Source organism: Silurus meridionalis, chromosome 8 (genome assembly GCF_014805685.1).
Source record: "Silurus meridionalis isolate SWU-2019-XX chromosome 8, ASM1480568v1, whole genome shotgun sequence".
NCBI lineage: Eukaryota > Metazoa > Chordata > Actinopteri > Siluriformes > Siluridae > Silurus > Silurus meridionalis.
The window spans coordinates 23,081,879-23,107,064 of NC_060891.1; the positions used below are offsets into that span (position 1 = coordinate 23,081,879).

Consider the following 25,186-nt stretch of genomic DNA (forward strand, 5'->3'; position numbering starts at 1 on the left):
TAGTTGGCTTCAGCCAAGTGTTAAAATACAATGTATTGGAGGCACACTGTAGCTCGATAGCTCTGGACCCCAAATGACCAATAAATGGTATACGTTATAGATTCCACAGGCACATTAGAACTGTGAAACCTACTGCAGAGCTTTTAAAAACATCACTCCCACACAACTGAGACCTGAGAAAGATGCTTGAAAGATGGGCATTTTAGTCAAACAACTTATTATGTTTCAAACATTTTTACTAGTTGAGATTTAAGTGTATTTACAGTTATTTAATCGCTCTGGTTTGTAATCACATGCACAATTATTGAATTCAGGAAAGAAGCATGCACATACTGTATATATATAATATATATAGTTTTATACAGAGAAAAAATTATCATTTTACCTCATTCAAATTTTGTAGAAAAATATTTGGAGAAATGTATCAAATTGTGAAAAACAGTATTATAAATCAAATAATACTATACCGTTCCACCTCTTATGAGCATTTTATTTTCTCTCATATTGCATGATTTTTTTTTTCTGTTTGGGTTCTGGTAGAAAATGTTGGACTATCTGAGAGAGAAAAGAGATGTGGGATTTTTTCACAGCCTGGCGAGCCTCATGCAGTCCTGCAGGTAGTGTCTCTATTACAGTCATATTTTAGAACACGTCAAACCCAAAGCCCACAGGCCAAATACAGCCTGCTGTCTCGTTTCATTCAAGCTATGTGAACTCTCAAAACAATCATATTGAAACAGCACATTTTGTCTACAATTCACAGCAAACCTGTAGCCTAGCGATTTCCTGAGTTTTGCCTATGAGTCCTTCTTCAATCTCCTTCTTAGTATTATACACTAGATAAAGGTATTTAGACACCTGGCCATAAGATTTATACTGTATGTGCTTTTGAAACTCCCATTTAGTCCCCATTTGCTGTTATAATAATCTCCAGTTCTGGGATGATGTTCGACTAGATTTTGGAGTGTGCTTGTGGAGATTTGTGCTCATTCAGCCACAAGGGTCAGGTAATGATGTAGGTGAGGTGAGGAGGTCTGGAGTGAAGTCAGTAAGGTTGAGTTCAGAGCTTTATAGCAGGCCACTCAAGATCTTCCACCACGGTCAGTGTAAAACGTATCTTCATGGAGCTGGCTTTGTGCACAGGAGCATCGTCATGCTGGAACAGGCTTTGGTCTCCTCTATGCTTGTCCATGTAGTGTACATTTTTTATATTTTGGGAATGATAAAGGCTGCATGACTGCACAACTTGCACATCTATTCATCAAATCCTAATATTTTAGATAAATGCTGGATTTAGAATTATGAGAGATGGACTAGCTCTGATGTTGCATTCTACTAAAGGTCATAACTCATCATTTCTGATCTCTGAGTAAGAAAAATCCCTTTTCAACCTAAAAATTTTAATTCAGGACCTTGTTTCTTTTGAGTTCAATGACATCAAATTCACATGGCTTCTCAGAACATGATCATTAAACAACCTTTAAACGAGAAATATTGCATTTGGAACGCTTTTTTTTACCATCTTCATGCAATTTTTTTCCTGTTTCTGCCACCATGTCATGAAATCGACATTCCGCAAGTACCAATTAATAAATGAAAAAGTCTATGCAATCCCTATTAAATAGACTGTATATTTATTTAATGATATGCTTTAATTAGTATAATAAGAATGTTCTGTTCTAAGCTATTAAACTATTGATAAATTTACCAATACATTAACAAATGATAGTTTCAATTTATAGTCCTTTAAAAGCTCAAAGTGCTTCTAAAGATACGCTTGTGTTTTACACCCCTTGCTACTATAATGCTGATGCTTTTCTTGTGTTTTATTACCTTGTTAAATAATCCTTCACAATTTCAATGACCTCTGATGTGCCCATTATATATATATATATATATATATATATATATATATATATATATATATATATATATATATATATATTTTGAATTTTTCAGCGTTTTAGACCTGAATGCATTTGAAAGGCAGCTAAAAGCCGAGTGTCTAGGAACGGCAGCTGAAGGCAATGCAGGTACATCTAAATATAATATAAAAATATGAATATAGTCTTATGTTTTGTGCTACTGGATTGCTTTTTATATATATATATATATAATTTTTCTCTCTGTATCTGTTTATTAGGTGATAAGGTTATGGCAGATGAGCCACTCACGTGTGATCTCTTCCGCTTCCTCCAGTTGCTTTGTGAAGGACATAATGCAGGTGTTTATTCACACAATTGCACAATAAATCACCAGCAGCTCGACATCTCCGGCCATTGTACCAAAGCAATAACTCAAAATCACACAGAGTCTTTGCCTCTTGTTTTGTTTTCCCTCCTGGTCTTTCATCTTTAGATATAAAGAATGAGTTTAGTCACTTTTGTACAATGGTTGACAAAGCCCTTGGCGAAAGCGGAGAAAAGTAATAATAATATGATTTTTTTTATATATATATATAAAGATTTGTAATGACAATGTGGAAGAATATTAGGAAATTAGGTCCATGATTTTATTTTCAGCTATTTTCATATATATCATATATCAGATAGCATAAGCATTAGCTTTTTCTATTTAAACTCACTTGATATTTGTTTTTATAAATTTTTCAATTTTTAATTATTAAATAGATTTCTTTTGTGTTACACCCTTACTGATCCTTCAATATTTATATATATTTCAGCAAGTAAAGGCCAATAGTGGCAGTCTAGGATTTAAATATTTAACCTGATGGGTTTCTAATGGTGCATATTCGCACCCAACATGTTATTGATACAAATGCCAATGGTTATAGAAAACGCTATTGGAATCCTTCAACCCCCACCCCACCCCATTTCTCCCCATTTCCCTAAATAATTTATGTGAAAAGTGTATGCAATCCCTATTAAATAGACTGTATATTTATTTAATGATATGCTTTAATTAGTATAATAAGAATGTTCTGTTCTAAGCTATTAAACTATTGATAAATTTACCAATACATTAACAAATGATAGTTTCAATTTATAGTCCTTTAAAAGCTCAAAGTGCTTCTAAAGATACGCTTGTGTTTTACACCCCTTGCTACTATAATGCTGATGCTTTTCTTGTGTTTTATTACCTTGTTAAATAATCCTTCACAATTTCAATGACCTCTGATGTGCCCATTATATATATATATATATATATATATATATATATATATATATATATATATATATATATATATATATTTTGAATTTTTCAGCGTTTTAGACCTGAATGCATTTGAAAGGCAGCTAAAAGCCGAGTGTCTAGGAACGGCAGCTGAAGGCAATGCAGGTACATCTAAATATAATATAAAAATATGAATATAGTCTTATGTTTTGTGCTACTGGATTGCTTTTTATATATATATATATATCATTTTTCTCTCTGTATCTGTTTATTAGGTGATAAGGTTATGGCAGATGAGCCACTCACGTGTGATCTCTTCCGCTTCCTCCAGTTGCTTTGTGAAGGACATAATGCAGGTGTTTATTCACACAATTGCACAATAAATCACCAGCAGCTCGACATCTCCCGGCCATTGTACCAAAGCAATAACTCAAAATCACACAGAGTCTTTGCCTCTTGTTTTGTTTTCCCTCCTGGTCTTTCATCTTTAGATATAAAGAATGAGTTTAGTAATGGTTGACAAAGCCCTTGGCGAAAGCGGAAAAAAGTAATAATAATATGATTTTTTTTATATATATAAAGATTTGTAATGACAATGTGGAAGAATATTAGGAAATTAGGTCCATGATTTTATTTTCAGCTATTTTCATATATATCATATATCAGATAGCATAAGCATTAGCTTTTTCTATTTAAACTCACTTGATATTTGTTTTTATAAATTTTTCAATTTTTAATTATTAAATAGATTTCTTTTGTGTTACACCCTTACTGATCCTTCAATATTTATATATATTTCAGCAAGTAAAGGCCAATAGTGGCAGTCTAGGATTTAAATATTTAACCTGATGGGTTTCTAATGGTGCATATTCGCACCCAACATGTTATTGATACAAATGCCAATGGTTATAGAAAAACGCTATTGGAATCCCCTTCAACCCCCCACCCCCCACCCCCATTTCTCCCCCATTTCCCCTAAATAATTTATGTGAAAAGTGTGAAAATGCCACTCTATCTGTATTTCTTCACTCTATGAATCAGTGAGAGCCAAAAGAGTCTAAAATTCTGATTGGGTACTGAACACATGGCATGTGCAATAATATCATAGAGCCTAAGAGCCAGTAATCAAGTTTTCAGACCATAATATGGCACAGGATGGTGGTTTAGATATTGCTAGTGGGTTTTCATTTCTGCAGAAAAGCTTCATTAAACAATGTGTTTTCTAACTCTATAGTGGTCTGCTATGCTGTTCAAAATATCTAAACTGGTTTTCCTTATGACAGAATTACAGAACTATCTGAGAAGTCAGACAGGAAACAATACCACAGTAAATATAGTCATCTCCACTGTGGACTACCTGCTCCGATTACAGGTGAATCAACACTGTGAGCTCAACTAAAGGGACAGGGACATGGGTTAAATGTGTGGGTTTTTTTCCTTTTAGGAATCACTGAGAACAATTAAGTTGCATTAATTTACAAGGGCAATATGGAGCTGTTGATGTTCTGTACATGTGCGAATGTGACTGTTAAATATAGTAGTGAATCTGCACTAGTGAATATACCATAGTGATTACACATTAGTGAATATATAATATACAATATGCAGTAATGAATTTGCAGTTGTAAAGTACTATATACTATACTATAGTACTAATAGTTACTATATAGTAGTACTAGATATGTAGTAATGAATATACAGTAGAAGGTTTATAACCGTGTGTTGTGTTTAGGAGTCCATCAGTGACTTTTACTGGTATTACTCTGGAAAAGATGTGATTGATGAACACGGCCAGCGCAACTTCTCCAAAGCCATCAGGGTGGCCAAACAGGTCTTTAACACACTCACAGAATACATCCAGGTAAGCACATTATTGGACACAATAAAAAACATTACATGCATCAGTTTTTCTAGGCTTTTTATTTTAATTAAATTACATACCAGAAAATACCTGTCTATCTGATCTGATCTGATATTAGTGTGGGCTACTGTAAAATAATTTTCATGCCATTTCATCATAACCATCTTAACTTTACAATATTATAGCATAATGCATAGTAGCACTAGGAGTCGGAAATGTATGGATAGCTATGCGGACAAACATTAGTCACCAATTCAATGCAAAACAGACACTGCGTATAAGACCCACATAAACTTTGGCTACTGATTTTTATGGAAATAAGACAATATTGAAAAAACGTTTAAGCATTAAAATTATTTTATACATTACGTTACATTGTTTGATAAATGTTGACATTTATTTCAAAGTCAGAACAAGAGAAGTGGAGGTACAACTGTATACTATATTTTAACACTATTAATACAAGATCATTTGGGGAAAGTAGTAATTGGTTAAGAAGTCAAGAAGAAAATAGAATGCTTTAGGAAATGTTAGATTCTTTTTGTCTAATTTTTATTTCTTTGTGTGCATCTTTTTATTTATGTATTTAACCTACTTTTCTGCCCATCCTCACTTTCATACTTTTTTACCCATATCTCACTCTCCCACTTCCACACTAGCTGCATTGTTAATATCCTAACATGTTAAGGTTTACATATACACCTACATTATACTATATTGCCAAAAGTTTGTGGACACCTGGTCATAAGTATGGTATGTGCTTTTTTTAAGCATTGCATTCCACATTTAGTCCCATTTTGCCCATGTAATTCCATCTAATCCTCTTGGAAGATTGTTCCATGTAGTAGAACCACATATGGCAGGAAAGGTAAGGTGTCCCAATACTTTTGGCAACATAGTGTAACACAAAATTGGAAAGTGAAATGTTGCATGACAAATCATTAACTTTTTTAAGGGTCCATGCACCGGCAACCAGCAGAGTTTGGCCCACAGTCGGTTGTGGGATGCTGTGGTCGGCTTCCTCCACGTCTTTGCTCACATGCAGATGAAGCTTTCTCAGGTCTGCATAACAAAACTTTACTACAAAAAAATATTTATTTGTTCTTGTAAATTCTTTAAAAACCTCAGATTTAATGGTGAGGGAGTTATTGAAATGTGGAATAAATCTAAATGCTTAATTATTGAGGTGAAAAAATTGGCGTATGTCATTACCACTTGTTTGACCTTTATGCAGAATGTAATATGACTATAAATAACAGACGATCAAGGAAACAGACTGTGCTATTTACAGGGTATTCTTGACAGCAAATGTCAGTCTCTGGTGAGCTGACATATAAAATGCTTTTAATAAAAGTAAGCTCAGAATACTGTGAGGTGACAATTTTGTGCTACATCTAGGATTCGAGTCAGATAGAGCTGCTGAAGGAACTTATGGATTTGCTGAAAGATATGGTGGTGATGCTTTTGTCTATGCTAGAAGGTAATATATATATTTTTTTCTTTAATGAGTAGAGATTACAAAATTAATGTACAATGAAATGGTTACCACTCAAAGGTTTCTTGTCCAATCTATATTTTAAGTAACTTGATGTGCATTGTTATAACATCTGGATTTTATTTCAAACAATCAAATCAAAATACCATAAATTAGTGGAATAGAGTATCTTTATACACATGGTGGTGTGTTTTCCAGGCAATGTTGTGAACGGCACGATTGGCAAACAGATGGTGGACATGCTGGTGGAGTCATCCAGCAATGTGGAAATGATCCTCACATTCTTCGACATGTTCCTAAAACTCAAAGACCTTATATCTTCTGATGCCTACAAAGAATATGACCCTGATGGACAAGGGCTTATATCTAAGAAAGACTTCCAGAAGGCTATGGAGGGCTACAAACGCTACACACCTTCAGAGAGGAAATTCATCTTGTCTTGTGTGGAGACGACCGAGAGCAAGCTCCTGGACTATCGTGCATTTATGGCACGGTTTCACGAACCGGCCAAAGATATCGGTTTCAACGTGGCCGTCCTATTGACCAACCTGTCGGAGCACATGCCGCACGATGCCCGGTTGCGGAACTTTCTGGAGTTAGCTGACAGTGTGCTCAGGTATTTCCAGCCTCACCTGGGCAGGATTGAGATCATGGGAAGTGGTAAACGGGTCGAGAGGGTGTACTTTGAAATCAGCGAGTCGAGCCGGATGCAATGGGAGAAACCACAGGTAATGCAGACATTTCTCTACATAAGCTAAATCTGTTTATATTATAAAACAGAGGTCCCCAATCTATGGCCGCAGGTCGAATATGGCCAGTCACCACATTTGGAACGTCCATCACAGCCATGCCAGAGACATATTTAGAATCAAAGAAATATCTGTTGGCTTTAAAATTAAATTCAACTTAGTTATTAATAGAGGTCGAGGCACCGATTGCTGGAACTACCGGCCTTTGGCAAAAATCCAGATTGATAGTTTTTCCGGCTGCTGGTCAGCTGTCATTACAAGAGCAGCCTCTAGTGGTGAATCATTGACACAATGTGCTGTTTGTTTTTATATACACGAGACCACGTGCTGCGCAAAGAGAGCTATATTTATTATTTAACTTTTTTTTTTTTATTATTTAATTATGTTCATAAACGAATACATTCATGTTTATTGCCTTTAGCACATTTTCATAATTCTGTTTTTATTTTGGTAAAAATGTTCTGTACTCTTTTACATGGTGTTGTTGTTTTTTTATCAATTTAAAAAAATATTGGTTGATAAATCGGTTATCGGCAAATTCGATCCAACCTAGCTATCAGTATCTTTAAAATCCACTATCGGACAATTTCCAATTATTAATAATAATAAAATCTCCACAATAATACTGGTAGTCATTCCAGCCCATGCCATTTTCTGTTACAGACCGACCCGGCCCCCCATTATAGAACAGAAAAATGATGCAGCTTAAAAAGTTGTGGAACCCAGTTGTACAACATTTAGTAGACTTTGTATTCGAATATTTTATTGCGTGGTAGATGGATTAATGGACATCCTGTACACATACTCAAATATTGTTAGGCAGAATATAATACAGTATAATGTAATACATAGGCAGGGAAATACTATTTGTCATTTATGACCAAAGGATCATAATTGGAGATTGCCTGAGATTTGCATGAGAGATGTTCTAGTCTAACTAGTACATGAACTGAGTAGCCTACATTCTACACTCACATGATTGTATTTTATACACTGTTAAAATAATGATGGCTGGAAGCAGTTTTTTTGCAGTAAACCACCAAATGCTACAATAAATTGTCAGAATAAATTGTTAGACTTCCTTCATCAGTCTTTACTCACTGATTTGTGAGTTTGTTCTTACTTAACAGCAGGTGCTTGTGTTTCTTAATAATGGTGTAGATGCTTTTGAAATGGAATGGAATAATCAGCATAAGCAGCACTCAATTCTGATTATGAAGAACTTGTGGTAGTGTAAACATGGGTGTAACCTTTTCAACCCAAGTGGCCGGAATGACTAATGTGTGTAAAGTAAAAACCATTGTGAAATATAGAATTGATAATAATAAAAGTGGACACTAAGAAGCTAAAACATTGTACTTACACCAATCAGGCATAACATTATATCATTATGAGCGGTGAAGTAAATAACACCGATTATCTCTTTATCAATGCACCTGTTAGTGGGTGGGATTTATTAGGCAGCACGTGAACATTTTGTTCTCAAAGTTGATGGTTTTTGAGGCAGGAAAAATGGGAAGGATTTGAGCGAGTTCGACAAGGCCCAAATTGTGATGGCTAGACGACTGGGTCAAAGCATCTCCAAAACTGCAGATCTTGTGGGCTGTTCCTGGTCTGCAGTGGTCAGCATCTATCAAAAGTGATCCAAAGAAGTGTCATAGGCAGTTAAGGCTCATTGATGCACATGGGGAGCGAAGGCTGGAACTTGTGGTCTGAACCAACAGACGAGCTCCTGAAGCTTAAATTGCTGAAGAGGTTAAGGCTGTTTATACTCGACAGGTCAGAGGTACACAATATTAGAGAGGTAGTCATAATGTTATGCCTAATTGGTGGCCATGAAGTTATGCCTGTTTGGTGTATATCGTAATTATCATCTGTCTTGTGATAAACATTTGAATAATTTGCTTTAGGTCAAGGAGAGCAAGCACAAGTTCATCTTCGGCATCATTAATGAGGGAGGAGAAAAGGAAAAAATGGAGCTCTTTGTGAACTTCTGTGAGGACACCATCTTTGAGATGCAGCTGGCCGCCCAGATCTCTGGTTCCGACCGTGACGAGGAAATGATAGAAACCGAGAAGGACGGAGTGGACAAGAAGAAAGACGAGGACGATAAAAATCCTTCAATAGATAATGATGGCACTAAAAACGTGCAGAAAGGCTTTTCTCTAAACATGGAGCTGATGAAACAGCTTCTCCTGACTCCTTTTAATGGCCTGATGATGATAATGTGCCTCCTTTCTATAAGGAACATGAAGAGGCAGATAAAAAGGATGACAGTGAAGAGTCTTATTTTGGTTATCGCTCACTTCTTCCAGAGGACTTTCTCAGTCGTTTGTCACGCTATCTTAGGCACCATTTGCTTTTTCCTTCACATCCTTTACCTTGTCTTTCTCAGTGGTTGTATTATAGAGTTTGCCAAAGAGACCAAACTCTCAGATTTTTTCAACAATTTGTCAGATCCGACGCTGGATGATGTCACAGGGCTAAACGAAGGGGTAGCCCATGTGGTCAAAGGTCCAAAACGGTCTATATCATCCCAGGGTGAGCTTCAAGCGATGACTCTGGATTTATCGGCTGTGTCCAGAAACCCTCAGCTACTTACTGACATATTTGGTCTCCAGTTACGAAAGGAAGGTGGACAGTACATGCTACTTAGTCAAGATTCCAACACCAGCATGAGTGATGTAATGGATCTTTCTAAAAATCAGGTCAGTACAGTACAGCACATACATATCACAGTAATGTCGTCTGATCTGAAGAATGTATTCAGCATTTATAATCGAGTAACTACACTGAAATGCAACTAAACACACACAGGAAACTTGTACACAGCATTTCCAGTAATCTCTTGTGTACTACAAATAGTATAGTTTATTACTAATGGTTAGATTTGTGGTCCTAAGCCTCTACAATTATCTTTGTTCAGCTACCCTGGTCCTATTTACGAAGCCAAGCTAGTTCATTTAGAAATATTAGCTGCCAGCTAGTAACAGTTAAATTTCTTTCTGATACAAGTACAAATTATATTTAGAAATCCTAGTTGTGCATACTAGTCATAGCTGTTATTTATATCTAATTTTGATACAAGAACTTATCTGATTTAGCATTTATCAAATAAATGAGTATGGCTAGCTACAGCTTTGTTATTCAGATCCTTTTTTGTTATAAGTGAGGATTCTGTTTAGCTAGTCATTTTAGTTGAATTTTTTTGATACAAGTGCACATTCTGTTTTCTTAAATCGTGATCATCTTTTTATGTTTTTATATATCATGCTAGCTTGCTAACCATAGACATCACAGCTTGTTTATATAAGAACAAATCTTTTCAAAAGAGTAAGCAGCAAATAGTTAGCCATAACGATCTTACTCAGGTGTTTTGTTCTGATATGAAAGAAAATACACTATCTAAAAACTGTTTGTTTGTTTTTTTTGCTAATATGCCAGCTTTCTTGTCTTCACCAAACACTAACCCTTTTTGGTTCAAGAGGTAAAATATAAATAAGTGAATGAATAAATGAATGGATAAATAAATAAATATTCTAGCTGCATTATTAGAATCATAATAGCATTTATTCAGATCTTAGATCAAGGACTAATACAAGCAGTTTTTATCCAAGACGCATGCTAACAAGCCATAGCTGTGCGAGCCAGATTGCTGCTCGTTCTCTCTGAGAAAATCCTAATAGTATTATAATCTAAGATATTAGATAGCTACAAATATTTATTTTTTTTGCCAAAATTTAATATACAAATCTCTGCATTGTGCATGTATGTCTAGATGTCCTTTTAAAACAAACGCATGTTTTTGTTTTTAATTTAAACTTCACTTAGATAGCAGTACAATAATATGATATGATAACAAGAGCAAGAAACTTTTTGGGTCAAATATTATAATACTTACGTACACTGTATAAATTATTAGGCTTATTGGTACATTTCTAGCTTTGTAGATAAACTATATGGACGAAAACCTGACCACCTTGTATGTGCATTTTGAGCATCCCATTCCACATTTAGTTCCTATTTGCTGTTATAATAACCTCCACTCTTCTGTTTAGATGTTCCACCAGATTTTGGAGTGTTCTTGTGGAGATTTGTGATCTTTTAGTCACAAGGGTGTTAGTAATGTTATGTACTGATGTAGGGGAGGTGAGGAGGCAGGGGGTGCAATAAGTGTTCCAATTCATCCTAAAGGTGTTTAACAGGGTTGAGGTTAGAGCTCTTTAGCAGGCCACTCAAGATCTGTTTGTGTGCCTGAAGCTTTGTCCATGGTTGTCCAGATATTGATATACATTTTACAGTTATTTATTTGTGTGTGCCAATAGGTTGTGGTGTCTGAGGAGGATTTGGAAGAGGAGGATGAAGAGAAGCACTCAGAGACTGAAAAAGCTGAGTATGTGCCTTTTTTTTGCCAACAACATAAAGCATTTATTCCATCTGCATTAGACAGATATTATTGACTGAACACTAGCGGATTCATTTAGGATGTCGTATAAATCAGATTTTTTGCAGTAAATCTGAAAGCTAGCGTGTAAGCATTGTTCTCTAGAATTCTTACCAACATTTCAGGAGAACTAATATGCCTAAAGCTCCACTTTACTTCCATTTAAAGTCAGATAATTGACCATTTGTCAGAAAATGCAGACAGATGCAAATGCAGACAAACTTTTTACAGACTGTTGTGAATTGGCGCAAGTGTAGGCATTAAACAGGGTGCGGCTTCCCAAACACGGGTGAACTGAGCATTGTGCATAGGCAGCGCCACGCAAACTGTCAGTCAGAGCGCAGTCACACTGTCGATGCACGACATGTGATGATGCCATGTTAGAGTGCAGGATAAAGTTTGTTAAGCTAAATTTCAATCCATAACACAGACAGAAAAAAATCCAAATCAGCATTATAAAAATCACAATGCAAAATCAGGCAAAAGTCTACCGACTAACTAACAGAATACACATGGGCAAGACTATATCACTAACAGGAAAGTAAATGAGTTTGGTAACAAAGTCACAACACAACTGAACAAAGGCTTGGTAAAAGTCAGGAAACATGAGAAAGACTGAATGTAATACTGGACATCACGTAGTTTGTGTGAATTAAAGTCGTTTGAGTAGTGTGTCTAATTGGGCATGCTTGGGATCAAACAGAATGAGACATTGGAAAAGTCTGTGTACCTGTTTAACTGTTAAGTGAAAATAACACCTACATGGAACTGGAGCATGTAACTGGCTGAGAGCTGACACTATTTTTTATTTTTATTTGTGTGTGATAAAAAAAAAAAAACACTACTGATATTATACTTTACAGATTTCTATGTAAAATCATTCATATGCCATTATAATGCCTTAATTTATCATACTTAAACATTTTTTTACATGAGTTGCCTATTACAGGTTACTTCATCATGGAAAGATGATCGAGTAGATAAAAGTGAATGAAGAATCGTTTTTTTAGAAAGTCCTCATGCCACTGACATGGATACTAATTAAATCTTTTAAGAGTAGCAATACCTAATTGGCATCACCCTCACATTTACACTACAAAAAACTAATATATTTTAGTACATTTTTATGTGTTTATTATGGATTCAAATGTATATTGCCCATTATGTTATAGATGCTTTTATCCAATTAAATTTCCTGAAGTAATTGTGAGAGCCATGCTTAGCAGGTTAGCATTTGGAGAGGAGTGTGTACCCTATGATTTTCTGTGGTGGAAAGACCAATTATATCATATATCAGGCATAACATTATGACCGGTGAATGAATAACACTGTTTATCTTGCAAAAAAAGTTGCAACATCTGTCCACAACTGTGGACATCTAAACTCAGTTTATGCTGACTGTGTATAGCTTAGATCAATAGCAGCAAAAGAATAAAAGCTGTGTGTTTCGTAGGGGTGAGGATGATGAGAAGAAGGACAAGAGGAAAGTAGCTGAGGCAAAACGCAGATCCAGGAGAAAGAGTTTGCACAAAGCAGCAGAGACTGAGGTTCAAGAATCGTTGACGTGGAAAATGATCGACTCCCAGAAGGCAAAACTGCTCGTAAGGCGGAACCGTGTGTCATCTTTTTTTTTTTTTTTTCGCTGTCATTGTGTCTCTGGTCTGTCGGGTTCTTTCGTTCCACTCCGGTTCCATACAGCCTCGTGGCTCATATCGTATCCATATCAGGATTACAAAAGAGCTTATTTAATATGCGTCCTCCTTGATAGAAGTTCTCCACACATCATTTCTCTGACAAAATATGCAAATGTACACTAGCTTAGTGGGGAGGGGAAATGTCAAAACAGGGCAGGGATTTTTTTATGCTACATGAGCAGACATTTTCTTTCTGATGTGAACACGCTGCCCAGATTGGATTGTATGTAGGTGTGAATAAAAGTGGTGTGATTCAGGCTGTGATCACATGATGTAACCTTTTTTTGAAATCAAATGTCAGGTATGTAAAAATGAAGCCGTGTGATGAGCATTTTATACTTATATTTTATACTTTATATATATTTTATACTTATATTTTTATTTAATTGTAATTGTAATTTTTTTTTACATGTGCATTCTTCAGTATTGAACATTTGTCAGAAAATGCAGACAGATGCAAATGCAGACAAACTTTTACAGACTGTTGTGAATTGGCGCAAGTGTAGGCATTAAACAGGGTGCGGCTTCCCAAACACGGGTGAACTGAGCATTGTGCATAGGCAGCGCCACGCAAACTGTCAGTCAGAGCGCAGTCACACTGTCGATGCACGACATGTGATGATGCCATGTTAGAGTGCAGGATAAAGTTTGTTAAGCTAAATTTCAATCCATAACACAGACAGAAAAAAATCCAAATCAGCATTATAAAAATCACAATGCAAAATCAGGCAAAAGTCTACCGACTAACTAACAGAATACACATGGGCAAGACTATATCACTAACAGGAAAGTAAATGAGTTTGGTAACAAAGTCACAACACAACTGAACAAAGGCTTGGTAAAAGTCAGGAAACATGAGAAAGACTGAATGTAATACTGGACATCACGTAGTTTGTGTGAATTAAAGTCGTTTGAGTAGTGTGTGTCTAATTGGGCATGCTTGGGATCAAACAGAATGAGACATTGGAAAAGTCTGTGTACCTGTTTAACTGTTAAGTGAAAATAACACCTACATGGAACTGGAGCATGTAACTGGCTGAGAGCTGACACTATTTTTTATTTTTATTTTTGTGTGTGATAAAAAAAAAAAAACACTACTGATATTATACTTTACAGATTTCTATGTAAAATCATTCATATGCCGTTATAATGCCTTAATTTATCATACTTAAACATTTTTTTACATGAGTTGCCTATTACAGGTTACTTCATCATGGAAAGATGATCGAGTAGATAAAAGTGAATGAAGAATCGTTTTTTTAGAAAGTCCTCATGCCACTGACATGGATACTAATTAAATCTTTTAAGAGTAGCAATACCTAATTGGCATCACCCTCACATTTACACTACAAAAAACTAATATATTTTAGTACATTTTTATGTGTTTATTATGGATTCAAATGTATATTGCCCATTATGTTATAGATGCTTTTATCCAATTAAATTTCCTGAAGTAATTGTGAGAGCCATGCTTAGCAGGTTAGCATTTGGAGAGGAGTGTGTGTACCCTATGATTTTCTGTGGTGGAAAGACCAATTATATCATATATCAGGCATAACATTATGACCGGTGAATGAATAACACTGTTTATCTTGCAAAAAAAGTTGCAACATCTGTCCACAACTGTGGACATCTAAACTCAGTTTATGCTGACTGTGTATAGCTTAGATCAATAGCAGCAAAAGAATAAAAGCTGTGTGTTTCGTAGGGGTGAGGATGATGAGAAGAAGGACAAGAGGAAAGTAGCTGAGGCAAACGCAGATCCAGGAGAAAGAGTTTGCACAAAGCAGCAGAGACTGAGGTTCAAGAATCGTTGACGTGGAAAATGATCGACTCCCAGAAGGCAAAACTGCTCGTAAGGCGGAACCGTGTGTCATCTTTTTTTTTTTTTTTTCGCTGTCATTGTGTCTCTGGTCTGTCGGGTTCTTTCGTTCCACTCCGGTTCCATACAGCCTCGTGGCTCATATCGTATCCATATCAGGATTACAAAAGAGCTTATTTAATATGCGTCCTCCTTGATAGAAGTTCTCCACACATCATTTCTCTGACAAAATATGCAAATGTACACTAGCTTAGTGGGGAGGGGAAATGTCAAAACAGGGCAGGGATTTTTTTATGCTACATAAGCAGACATTTTCTTTCTGATGTGAACACGCTGCCCAGATTGGATTGTATGTAGGTGTGAATAAAAGTGGTGTGATTCAGGCTGTGATCACATGATGTAACCTTTTTTTGAAATCAAATGTCAGGTATGTAAAAATGAAGCCGTGTGATGAGCATTTTATACTTATATTTTATACTTTATATATATTTTATACTTTATATTTTTATTTAATTGTAATTGTAATTTTTTTTTTACATGTGCATTCTTCAGTATTGAACAGTCGTAAAAAGCATTTCACTAAATGTCATACGCTGTATGAATGTCTATGTGATGTAGAAGATTTGATTCGCACTAAATATCTGTTTCTTATAGAATTATTTCGCCAGGAATTTCTACAACATGCGTGTGCTGGCGTTGTGCGTGGCCTTCGGGATCAACTTTATTCTACTCTTTTACAAGGTAAAGCGTCTCAGTCTTGCACTCACATGCATGATGAACAGATTTCCTTCAACTGATTTCATTATGGTGTATTTAGTAAACCAAGGGAAGTGGTAGATTGAGTACACACTAAGCTGCCACTCCTGGGCTCCAACCCCATGAGTTAACTTGTAAGGTAATTTCGTGTACATAGATTTGACAATATTCTTCACTTTTTCCTTCGCTAAGATGTCATTTAGAAGCCCCACTGAAACTCAATTTCTCAGACTCCTACCACTGGCTTTTCTTCATAGAACAGTAAGAATGGAGCGAGAGATTGACAGGTAGACATTGTACCAGTCTGTCGTAGTTAGACAGAGTTGAGTCGAAAGAAAAAGATGTCAATATACTCATTAATCTACGTCTCAGCCCTCAACTAAGGTCATGAGCTCTGGTAGTGACCGAAAGAATGTGGCTGCAGATACAAATAGCGGAAATTAGCTTCCTTTGCCAGGTACCTGGGCTTTGAGGGCTTTAGAGATAGAGTGAGGACCTCAGACAATCAGAGGGACCTTTAATTAAAGTCACTGCTCCTATGCATCGGAAGGAACTGTTTGACGTGGTTCCTGGATGCCTCCCTGGGGAGGTCCAACAGAGAGAAGATCCGGGGCAGATCAAGAAGAGATTATATTACAGGTTTCCCTGTGGAGATGCTGGAGGAGGTGGGTAGAGAGATTAGACTGACAACTCAGACCCAGATATATATAAGAAAATGGATGGATGGTGAATACATGGTATATATTTATAGAACAGATTTGATGTGTCACCTAGATGATAATTGGGTGATGAATTATCATTTGTAATTACTGGGAACTACTCAATAATAGCGTGATTGTTGTGCATGACCCAGGTTTCGTCTACTGATGCTGGCGATGTGGCCCTGTCTGACCTCAGCGATGAGAACCCTGTACATTTTATTCTGGGAGAAAGTGGTTACATGAAGCCTGTCCTACACATTCTGGCTGTATTACACACTCTTATCTCCTTCTGCTCCATCATTGGCTATTACTGTCTGAAGGCAAGTGGCTGACTATACCCTTTATCTTATTATTAGCCTCGTTTTATTCTTCTAATACCCACGGATTATTGAGTACTCAAGGGGGCTGCCGGGGGCTTTTCAGAGACAGAACACAAAATAACGCATTGAGGATAAAATAAAAACAGAATCCTGTGGAGATGATTGGTTAATGTGGGTCAATTCTTGTTTCTGATTGGACAGCAGGCATTTATATATTTATATTATGGCTGCTGTAGTAAAAGCTTTTGGTAAGAAGATATTTATTGAACATTTATGGAAGGAGTCTCCAGTGTCAGCATGTGAGGATCCAACTTTTTGTTACTTTCAAACTAAATGTGTTTGTTCAGCATGATAAATTATTAGACAGAGACTTGAAAGTACATGTTTTTATGAAGATGCTTTTAAGAAAAATGATGCAAATATAAATATCAGTATTTTTACACCGTATTTTTTGATTTATGAATTTCAGGTTCCATTGGTAGTGTTTAAGCGAGAGAAGGAGTTAGCACGTAAACTGGAGTTCGATGGTTTGTATGTCACACGGCAACCAGCTGACGATGACATCAGGGGCCAGTGGGACCGACTCGCCATTAACACTCCGTGAGAGATTATACCCAACTAAATATTGTTCTTAACTTTATTTATCAAAAATGTTAGAAAGAATGTATTAATTTAATTTTTTCTTCTTTTTAGATCTTTTCCAAGTAATTATTGGGACAAGTTTGTGAAGAGGAAGGTACGGTAAAGTGTTGACTTAACACTGTATGAACACTTATGTGTATGAGCATTGGGCTGTTTTGCTCTTAATGCATTCTATGTAATGCAAGTAGTATACATGATAGTGGAAGTGGATGCAGTGCAGGGTAAGAACGGTTTATGTAAATTAACAGGGAACCAGTCCAGTTGATTGGCATACAGCAATACGTGGGTAAGGCAAGAACTAGAAATGAAAACCAAACTAAGGAAATGAAAAAAATTTAACATGAATTTATATATATACTATATATTATATATATACTGTATATATATATATATATATATATATGTACTGTAAGCCATCAGGCACTTGCTGTTAAACGTGACTTGTGCATGGCGCTGAAGGAATAAAATAAATATATATATATATATATATATATATATATATATATATATATATATATATATATATTCTTTATTCTTCCTGTTCAAATGCATGGCTATACTTGTTATTGTTGCAGGTGATGGCCAAGTACAGCGAGTTGTATGGCTCAGAGCGGATCAGTGAGCTGCTGGGGTTGGATAAAACAACACTCGATTTCAGCTATGAAGTCCAGAGTGGAAGAAGAGCAGCCCGAGAACTGTACACACTTTTTCTTTTATTTCTTCATTTCTTTAATAAAATACATATGTATTTGACAATGCAGGTGCACATAATCCAGAGTGCAGATAGTATAGAGGCATATGGAGCAGTGCATAATGCATAAAACAGTAAGTAGGCATAAAAACTGTATGTGGTTACAAAAAAAGAGAGAAAGAAAGAGAGAGAGAGAGAGAGAGAGAGAGAGAGAGATGTATGAATGAATACACAATATGCAGCAGCCATAAAGTTAAATTAAAAATCTCAAAATCGCTAAAGTTGCGACTTTTAAAGTAATAATGTTAAAAGTAACCTTACGTTTATTTTTCCACACATACAGAAAAATAACAAGAATACGCAATAATATATATTTTTTCAAACAAATGAATAGATTTAATCTATTCAGTATTTCTTATATATTCTTAAAGATAAAACGTCATTTGAAAAAAAAACACTAAGCCCCATTTAACCTTTATAAGTTTCATTTATTAAAAATTAAGTTTATTTTTTTAACAGATCCACATCTGTGAAAATATTAATTCATAAAAATCTAGCTAGCTCTGAAAAATTAATTACAGAAGTGTACAAAAGATGTTCTCTCAAAATCATATCATTTTAATGTGAGTTACTGAAATGCTATTTTAGTGTATATGAAACAATTATTTACTTCACGAAACAATTAAACTTTTTCAATTCGGTTGTTTCAGATTAATGACTGACTAAAATCCATAATTTAAGGCAAATTAGACTAGTTATATGATGAATGCAAAGGTAATGGCACTCTACTGTGTATGGGAGCAGATGGTCACCCTCACTGAAAGCAGGAAAGAGAGAGAGTGTGTGTGTGTGTGTGTGTGTGTGTGTGTGTGTGTGTGTGTGTGTGTGTGTGTGAGTTTAAATGGTGGCCATATTTGGAGCCAAAGTACATGTAGTTGCTCAGGACTGAAATCTCTGTGATCTAACAATTGCACATGAGAGACTCTCATGCCCTATGTGTCACTGCTGTTTCACTTCAATCCAAATTACAGAAGGTGAACAAACAACTGATTCAGTGATCTACTTCAAATGATATAAAACTATATAGACCAACGTTTTGGGACACCTGACCTTTCCAGCTATATGTGGTTCTTCCCCAAACCCCACATAGATGGAGGTATACAACTGCATAAGATGTTTTTTTTTCCTTTGGATTGGTAGCATTGCATTTTTCCTACTATTGAACAAGGTGACACAAACCTGTTCCAGCATGACACTGTGCACAAAGCCAGCTCCATGAAGATATGCTTTACATGGGTTGAAGTGAAAGTACCTTAAGTGGCCTGTCATAGAGCTCTGACCTCAGCCCTATTGAACACCTTTGGGATGATTTTGAATGCTGACTGCACCTCAGGCCTCCTCACTTCAGCTACATCAGTATTTTACTAACACCTGTACACTACACAATCTAGTGGAACATCTTTCCAGAAGAGGGGGGTTATAAGAGCAAATATGGACTAAATGTGGAATTGAATATTTAAAAACACAAATCTAATAGTCAGGCATCGACAAACGTGTACAAAGTACTTATGATCTTACATTTTAAATGAACCAGATGATGGCAGCAAAATTAGCTATGTTTTTGTAATATATATATATATATTTTTTATTATTACAAATACTGTTCTGTTATTGTGATTTCAGACTAAATTCCATTGATATTAAATATCAGATTTGGAAACTTGGAGTGGTGTTCACTGACAATGTGAGTCAAATAACTTTGAGACTTTATTATCTTCATTTTAAGTAGACAAGATTTTAATCCACAAATGTGTTCTTTTTTCTCTTCTGGTCATGTGATAAACCCCTCAGTCCTTCCTCTATCTTACGTGGTACATGCTGCTGTCCATTTTGGGCCACTACAATAATTTCTTCTTCGCTGCTCACCTATTGGACGTTGCCATGGGCTTTAAAACATTGCGCACAATCCTGTCATCAGTCACGCACAATGGAAAACAGGTAAAAAACCTGCCAACACCTTACAGTCTCCAATCGCTTTCAGGTTGCATCTCCTGCATAGAATATGAACCACCTGTGTGCACCTTCATCAACTCTTATATGTCACCCTATGCTTCTCTTTCTTCATAAAATATATATTCACCACTGATATTTTCCTTTCTTTTAGGAAAATCTACCACCATCTACCCTTCCACATTCCTCTTCTTAAGGCCATACCTACCCATCACCTCGTCACCTCTGTTCCCTTCACCAACATGCCCATTAAAGTCTGCCCCAATCACCAATCTTTCATGCCTAGGTACACCATCTACCACTTCATCTAACTCACTCCAGAGTTTTTTCCCTCTCCTCCATCTCACAACCCACTTGTGAAGCATAAGCACTGATGACATTTAACTTTCCCCTTCAACTTCCAGCTTCACGTTCATCACCCTACCAGAAACTCTCTTCACCTCCACTACACTCTTACTGTCCTCTTCCTTCAGAATCACCCCTACACCATTTCTCTTTCCGGCCACCCCATGATAGAACAGTTTAAACCCACCTTCAGTGTTACTGGTCTTACTCCCTTTCCACTTGGTCTCCTATACACAAAACATACAGTATCTACATTTCCCCACTCCATCATATCAGCTATCTCTCTCCCTTTACCAGTCATAGTACCAACATTTAAAGTACCCACTCAAACCTCCACTCTCCTACAGTTTTTTTTCCCTGCTGTCTCTGTAGACGTCTTCCTCCTCTCCTTCTCTTCCTTTGGCCAACAGTAGCCCAATTTCCACTGGTACCCTGTTGGCTAACGATACCTGTGGCGGTTGTTGGTAACTCGATTGATCCGGTATTAAATTCTGATTCGTGATCCGCATATTCGATTTGGCACATTTTACGCTGGATGCCCTTCCTAACACAACCCTTTCCCATTTTGAGCTTGAGACCGGCACTAAGAGTGCACTGGCTTGTGCAACCCTATTGGCTGGGTTGTAAAGGCTTCATAAATAAGGAACAGAAGTTTTGACAGAAAGTAAAAGATTTAAACTATAAAGAATTAGCAGGTCCAATTCCATGAGTCTGATATTTTCTACAGAAATGTTTTAATCAACTTGGTGTAGCCAAAAATATTTTATATTAAATGAATAAAAATGTCAGTAGTCTTGTTTGAATAAATAGTAGGCAGCTTGTTTACATTTGAATATTATAATCAGGCAATGATATTGTACAATGTACGGTATACAGTATGTGAGGTATGCAGGTAGTTCGGAGTAAAATAGCATGTGCTTGATATTGAGTTTGTATATATGTGTGTTGTAGTTGATTCTGACTGTAGGACTGTTGGCTGTGGTGGTGTATCTCTACACCGTCGTGGCCTTTAACTTCTTCCGAAAGTTTTACAACAAAACTGAAGATGGCCAATCCCTGGATATGAAGTGTGATGACATGCTGACGGTAAAACACACACACACACACACACACACACACACACACACATAGACACTCACACAAATCCCAGACGATTGGTTTAAAACTACACAGGAAGCTTTTCTTCCCCCAAATGTTTGTTAAATTGCAGCAATGAAATGTTTACCAAAGTATCTATATCATTTGTCAGTATAGGTGGAATTCAATATTTCAGAGTTTTAAATGATCAGACATCTCACTGCAATATCTCCCATTCCTACTGTTTATATCTTTCTAGGTGAACAGTGCAGTCTGTGGGAGAATCTCCTTTAAAGCCCTTGATACAGAGATAATACACAGCTATTAAAGCTTGTTCTTTTGTCTGTGTTTGTTAGGTGTTTATGTTTTTAATGTTTAATGGAATGAAATATGAATGCATATTAGACACAGACTTTAAATACAGGTACAATGCTGATGAAATACAGGTAGAAAATACAGGTACTGGTAGAGGTACAATACTGGTACAGAATTAGGTAAAACAAATACTTTTAGAGGTACAGGCAAAAAGGTACTGGTATCTTATAAGGCATTAGGGACCCCCATGACAAGTAAAAAATAAACCTAAGGGGTCCCCAAAATTATTTTAGTAAAAAATATATGAATTACACAACAACTCGGGACCCCCCATAAGACTTGCTTAATTCGAGCACTGGGTACAGGTATGATACTGGTAGAGATACAGGTAGCGGTACAGATACAGGTTGTAGTACAAGTAATTGTAGAGGTAGACATAGAGGTTTAGGGATGATACTGGTACAGATACTGGTAGAGGTACAAACGTGATACATATACAGGTACTGGAAAAGGTACAGGTAAAGATAAAGGTACTGGTAGAGGAACAGATATTAAACTGGTACAGTTACAGGTCCTGGTTTCGGTAGAGGTTCAGGTATGATACTAGTATGGATACGGGTACAGATAGCATTAGAAGTACTAAAAAAGGTACAGATACATGTACAGGTACTGATAGAGGTACAGGGAAAGGCAAGATATCAGATATCTCATTGCATTATCTCTGAGTTTTTCCATTAATCTCTTATTGGTAAACAGTGTAACCTGTGTGAAAATCTACTTTAAAGCCCCTGCCACAGAGGTAATACACAGCTTTGTTAGGTGTTTGTGTTTTTGATGTTTTAGTGGCATAAATTATTAATGCTTTTTAGACCACAAGCTTTAAACATGTTGTTTTGAGGAAAAACTGAAAAAAACATTAACAGAACAGAAAAATACAGCAAATATTTAATTCTTTGTTTGGATGCACAGTTCCTCTCTTTTCTATGATAGATGGTTATATTCCCAAAGAGGCGGAATATTATAACCAGCTGTTGATCAAAAAAAGATGAATGAAGTCTCAAATGATGTTTCTAAAGTGAAAAAAGTCTCTAATGTCTCAAACTTACATATACCATGCCACCAATTGGAATAATAATACAGAAACTGCCATATGTGTAATAACTAAAAGTGTGAGGAAGAACAACCATTTACATTCATATTTACATTTTATATATAAAGTTTTATGCACAATATTCATTCGAAATAATATAAAAAAAAAATTGCATCTTATATACAGGTATGTGCAAGTGGGAAGCAGTGTATGGAAACTGTGGAAGTGTAGACAGTGCAATAAATAGAAAGAATATATTGCACACGTTTACATATTGCACCCTGAATGGGTTCACATAAATATTGCACATGAGTATGATTACTGTTATAAGTGTAAGAGACCATGAAATGTATTGCCTAAGGGAGAAAAAAAAAAACGTTTTTATATTTTGAATTTCTGGGGCTATGATCTCGGTAGTTCAAAAAGGTGCTGAGCTGTGTCAGACATGTGAAGTCCATGAAAATTTTGGGGTTTGGTTTCTCCCTCTGGTAGTGTATAGTTCTGAATGTAAGGAAAGAGAAGAACCGATGGAACAAACACATAAATATTTGATATACGCTATATAGACAAATGTTTGTGGACACCTGACTATAAGATTGGTATGTGCTTTTTGAACATCTCATTCCACATTTAGTCCCCAATTTCTGTTATAATAACCTCCAATCTTTTGGGAAGATGTTCAATTATATTTTGGTGTGTACTTGTGGAGATTTTACTTATTCATCCATATTATGGTGTTAGTAAAGTCAGCCCGGGGTGCAGTCAGTATTCCAATTCACCCCAAAGGTCTTCAGTAAGGTTGAGGTCAGAGCTTGGTTGCAGGCCACTCAAGAGCTTCCACTCAAACCCATGTAAATAATATCTTCATAGAGCTGGTTTTGATGAAAATTTTATTCTTCATCCAAAGACGTCATGTATAATTGTATACCTTCAACTTTGTGCTGTCAGTTTGGGGAAGAACCACATATAGTTTGAAGGTCAAGTGTCAAAATAGTTTTGTCCATATAGTGTATAATGTAACAGAGAAATGTTCTGTAATATAAATTAAAGTCTAGATAGAAAGGTGTAGATAATAAGATTACACTAATCTCTTCTGGATCTTAAGAAATGTCAAAGAAAAGTTCATAGGATTACGGTGGCCTTCACAACACAGCGCATTATTATCAGGCTACTGTATAAGATCTCATTGGCATCTAGCTAACGGTTTAGTGTGTCTGTCTGTGTGTTTTCAGTGTTATATGTTCCACATGTACGTGGGTGTGCGTGCTGGTGGGGGAATCGGTGATGAGATCGAAGACCCAGCTGGAGACGACTCGGAGTTCTATCGTGTTGTTTTCGACATTACCTTTTTCTTTTTTGTCATTGTTATCCTCTTGGCCATTATTCAAGGTGAGAATTGAAAACCAGTGCCACAGCTGGTTCCTCAATCCCATTTTCATTATACACTAAAATTAGTACAATTGCGGCAACATTAATTTTTTTCAGTTCAACACTTTTCAAATGCAAAAATGAGCAACTACAAATTGCACACACACAAATAGTAATCTGTAAACATAAATATATGGTTAATTGGGCACAAAAGAACGATCAGGCTAATGAATATTACATAACCCAGCCATTAGGGTTGCACAAGCCAGTGCACTCTTAGTGCCAGTTCTAAGCCTGAAAAAATGGGGAAGGTTGTGTTAGGAAGGGCATCCAGCGTAAAACATGTACCAAATAAAATGTGCGGATCATGAACCAGAATTTTATACCAGCTCGGTTGAGGCCCGTGTTACCAAACACAACCACAGGTATTGTTAGCCAACAGGGTAACGGTGGAAATTGGGCTACTGTTGGCCGAAGGAGGAGAAAGACATTAGAAAGATGTCTACAGAGACGGCAGGGAATGGAGAAGTGTAGGATAGTGGAGGTTCGGGTTGGTACTTTACATGTTGGTAGCATGACTGGTAAAGGGAGAGAGGTAGCTGATATGATGGAGAGGAAAAAGGTACATATGTTGTGTGTTTAGGAGACCAAGTTAAAAGGGAGTAAGACCA

At 36.3% G+C, this 25,186-nt stretch overlaps 1 protein-coding gene across 1 annotated transcript in view; it reads left to right on the top strand.

The window, feature by feature from the left end:
- Positions 1-25,186, top strand: part of ryr2b (ryanodine receptor 2b (cardiac)) — an 88,621-nt gene that overhangs the window by 60,184 nt on the left and 3,251 nt on the right. Inside the window, 20 exon segments of the mRNA XM_046855680.1 lie at positions 476-617; positions 1,960-2,033; positions 2,144-2,224; positions 4,419-4,507; positions 4,868-4,996; positions 5,952-6,056; positions 6,395-6,476; positions 6,690-7,219; positions 9,151-9,948; positions 11,566-11,633; positions 13,138-13,285; positions 15,855-15,941; positions 16,810-16,977; positions 17,447-17,577; positions 17,671-17,713; positions 18,195-18,316; positions 19,994-20,054; positions 20,162-20,308; positions 21,617-21,751; positions 24,380-24,536. Coding sequence (XP_046711636.1) covers positions 476-617; positions 1,960-2,033; positions 2,144-2,224; positions 4,419-4,507; positions 4,868-4,996; positions 5,952-6,056; positions 6,395-6,476; positions 6,690-7,219; positions 9,151-9,948; positions 11,566-11,633; positions 13,138-13,285; positions 15,855-15,941; positions 16,810-16,977; positions 17,447-17,577; positions 17,671-17,713; positions 18,195-18,316; positions 19,994-20,054; positions 20,162-20,308; positions 21,617-21,751; positions 24,380-24,536 — 3,297 coding nt within the window.